Source organism: Hyperolius riggenbachi, chromosome 7 (assembly GCF_040937935.1).
Source record: "Hyperolius riggenbachi isolate aHypRig1 chromosome 7, aHypRig1.pri, whole genome shotgun sequence".
Classification (NCBI taxonomy): domain Eukaryota; kingdom Metazoa; phylum Chordata; class Amphibia; order Anura; family Hyperoliidae; genus Hyperolius; species Hyperolius riggenbachi.
In genome coordinates, this window is record NC_090652.1 from 327,186,984 (window position 1) to 327,190,628 (window position 3,645).

General features: G+C 54.3%; 1 protein-coding gene across 1 annotated transcript; it reads right to left on the reverse strand.

Moving 5' to 3' along the window:
- Positions 1 to 2,028: 2,028 nt before the first annotated feature.
- Positions 2,029 to 3,372, reverse strand: LOC137526230 (trichohyalin-like). The gene has a single exon (XM_068247447.1). It carries the CDS (start codon positions 3,370 to 3,372, stop codon positions 2,029 to 2,031), a length of 1,344 nt encoding a protein of 447 aa, XP_068103548.1.
- Positions 3,373 to 3,645: the final 273 nt, after the last annotated feature.

Genomic DNA, 3,645 nt, shown 5'->3' on the forward strand with positions numbered 1-3,645 from the left:
TTAGCACTGTGAAACCATCCTCTGCTAGGCATGATTTCATTTTTGCACCTCACTCTATCGCATGGTCCAATCACAAAGCCCTGCACCCAGCATGTGTCTCATATGACTGTCTACAAGTAAGATTTAGGTTAGCAGTCTATTTAGTGTGTGTTTGGTGGTATGGTGGTGAGCATAGCTGTCTTCCATGTGGTTGGCCTGGGTTTGATCCCTGGACATGTCATGAATGTGAGTATGGTTTTGAAATACTACAGATCTCTGGAGAGAGAGAGAGAGAGAGAGAGAGAGAGAGAGAGAGAGAGAGAGAGAGAGAGAGAGAGAGAGAGAGAGAGAGAGAGAGAGAGAGAGAGAGAGAGAGAGAGAGAGAGAGAGAGAGAGAGAGAGAGAGAGAGAGAGAGAGAGAGAGAGAGAGAGAGAGAGAGAGAGAGAGAGAGAGAGAGAGAGAGAGAGAGAGAGAGAGAGAGAGAGAGAGAGAGAGAGAGAGAGAGAGAGAGAGAGAGAGAGAGAGAGAGAGAGAGAGAGAGAGAGAGAGAGAGAGAGGGGGAGAGAGAGAAAAAAGGAGGAGGAGGAGGAGGAGTAATTTGCGAAAATTACAAAATTTCGATTACTGCTAAAATCGTAATTGTAGTAATTTCGCGAAATTTCGGAAATTCGTAATTAGGTCATTACGCTCATCCCTAGTCTCCATGGCTCCTCTCTGCTCAGCCTGACTGGTCTCTCCAGGCCTTCTCTCTGCTCAGCACGGCTGGTCTCCATGGCTTGTCTCCGCTTAGCGTGGCTGGTGTCCATGGCTCCTCTCTGCTCAGCACGGCTGGTCTCCATGGCTTCTCTCTGCTTAGCATGGCTGGTCTCCATGGCTCCTCTCTGCTCAGCCTGACTGGTCTCTCCAGGCCTTCTCTCTGCTCAGCACGGCTGGTTCCCATGGCTTCTCTCTGCTCAGCCTGATGGGTCTCTCCAGGCCTTTTCTCTGCTCAGCACGGCTGGTCTCCAAGGCTTCTCTCTGCTCAGCATGGCTGGTCTCCATGGCTTCTTTCTGCTCAGCATGGCTGGTCTCCATGGATTCTCTCTGCTCAGCTCGGCTGGTCTCCATGGCTTCTCTCTGCTCAGCTCGGCTGGTCTCCATGGCTTCTCTCTGCTCAGCACGGCTGGTCTCCATGGTTTCTCTCTGCTCAGCATGGCTGGTCTCCATGGCTTCTTTCTGCTCAGCATGGCTGGTCTCCATGGATTCTCTCTGCTCAGCTCGGCTGGTCTCCATGGCTTCTCTCTGCTCAGCTCGGCTGGTCTCCATGGCTTCTCTCTGCTCAGCACGGCTGGTCTCCATGGTTTCTCTCTGCTCAGCATGGCTGGTCTCCATGGCTTCTTTCTGTTCAGCACGGCTGGTCTCCATGGCTTCTCTCTGTTCAGCACGGCTGGTCTCCATGGCTTCTTTCTGTTCAGCACGACTGGTCTCCATGACTTCTCTCTGCTCAGCACGGCTGGTCTCCATGACTTCTCTCTGCTCAGCACGGCTGGTCTCCAAGGCTTCTCTCTGCTCAGCACGGCTGGTCTCCATGGCTTCTCTCTGCTTAGCATGGCTGGTCTCCATGGCTTCTCTCTGCTCAGCACAGCTGGTCTCCATGGTTTCTTTCTGTTCAGCACGGCTGATCTCCATGGCTTCTCTCTGCTCAGCACGGCTGGTCTCCATGGCTTGTCTCTGCTTAGCCTGACTGGTCTCTCCAGGCCTTCTCTCTGCTCAGCACAGCTGGTCCCCATGGCTTCTCTCTGCTTAGCATGGCTGGTCTCCATGGCTTCTCTCTGCTCAGCACGGCTGGTTCCCATGGCTTCTCTCTGCTCAGCCTGACTGGTCTCTCCAGGCCTTCTCTCTGCTCAGCACGGCTGGTCTCCATGGCTCCTCTCTGCTCAGCACGGCTGGTCTCCATGACTTGTCTCCGCTTAGCGTGGCTGGTGTCCATGGCTCCTCTCTGCTCAGCACGGCTGGTCTCCATGGCTTCTCTCTGCTTAGCATGGCTGGTCTCCATGGCTCCTCTGTGCTCAGCCTGACTGGTCTCTCCAGGCCTTCTCTCTGCTCAGCACGGCTGGTTCCCATGGCTTCTCTCTGCTCATCCTGATGGGTCTCTCCAGGCCTTTTCTCTGCTCAGCACGGCTGGTCTCCAAGGCTTCTCTCTGCTCAGCATGGCTGGTCTCCATGGCTTCTTTCTGCTCAGCATGGCTCGTCTCCATGGATTCTCTCTGCTCAGCTCGGCTGGTCTCCATGGCTTCTCTCTGCTCAGCTCGGCTGTTCTCCATGGCTTCTCTCTGCTCAGCACGGCTGGTCTCCATGGTTTCTCTCTGCTCAGCATGGCTGGTCTCCATGGCTTCTTTCTGCTCAGCATGGCTGGTCTCCATGGATTCTCTCTGCTCAGCTCGGCTGGTCTCCATGGCTTCTCTCTGCTCAGCTCGGCTGGTCTCCATGGCTTCTCTCTGCTCAGCACGGCTGGTCTCCATGGTTTCTCTCTGCTCAGCATGGCTGGTCTCCATGGCTTCTTTCTGTTCAGCACGGCTGGTCTCCATGGCTTCTCTCTGCTCAGCACGGCTGGTCTCCATGGCTTCTCTCTGCTCAGCACGGCTGGTCTCCATGGCTTCTTTCTGTTCAGCACGACTGGTCTCCATGACTTCTCTCTGCTCAGCACGGCTGGTCTCCATGACTTCTCTCTGCTCAGCACGGCTGGTCTCCAAGGCTTCTCTCTGCTCAGCACGGCTGGTCTCCATGGCTTCTCTCTGCTTAGCATGGCTGGTCTCCATGGCTTCTCTCTGCTCAGCACAGCTGGTCTCCATGGTTTCTTTCTGTTCAGCACGGCTGATCTCCATGGCTTCTCTCTGCTCAGCACGGCTGGTCTCCAAGGCTTCTCTCTGCTCTGCACAGCTAGTCTCCATGGCTTCTCTCTGCTCAGCACGGCTGGTCTCCATGGCTTCTCTCTGCTCAGCACGGCTGGTCTCCAAGGCTTCTTTCTGTTCAGCACGGCTGGTCTCCATGACTTCTCTCTGCTCAGCACGGCTGGTCTCCATGGTTTCTTTCTGTTCAGCATGGCTGATCTCCATGGCTTCTCTCTGCTCAGCACGGCTGGTCTCCAAGGCTTCTCTCTGCTCAGCACGGCTGGTCTCCATGGCTTCTCTCTGCTCAGCACGGCTGGTCTCCATGGCTTCTCTCTGCTCAGCACGGCTGGTCTCCAAGGCTTCTTTCTGCTCATCACGGCTGGTCTCCATGGCTTCTTTCTGCTCATCACGGCTGGTCTCCATGGCTTCTTTCTGCTCATCACGGCTGGTCTCCATGGATTCTTTCTGCTCATCACGGCTGGTCTCCATGAATTCTTTCTGCTCAGCACGGCGGGTCTCCATGGCTTCTACTCAAATGAAAAGTACATCACTGAATTAGAATTGAAATTATGAAAGCTTTCACCCTGTCATGTAGCAGATAGGTTCGTTATTTCACTTCTCTTTTTAAGGAACATTTTCCCTCTTTGTAGGATGTAGCTGTTGAAGTGGGAGGGGCTAGGTCTCCTGTTCTGTGGTAACAGAGCTTTTAAAGCAGGGGAGGGGCTATGTCTCCTCTATGTTTCTGTGGTCTGTCACTCTATTGGTGGGCATAGGAGTGTTTCAGGGGGAGTGGCT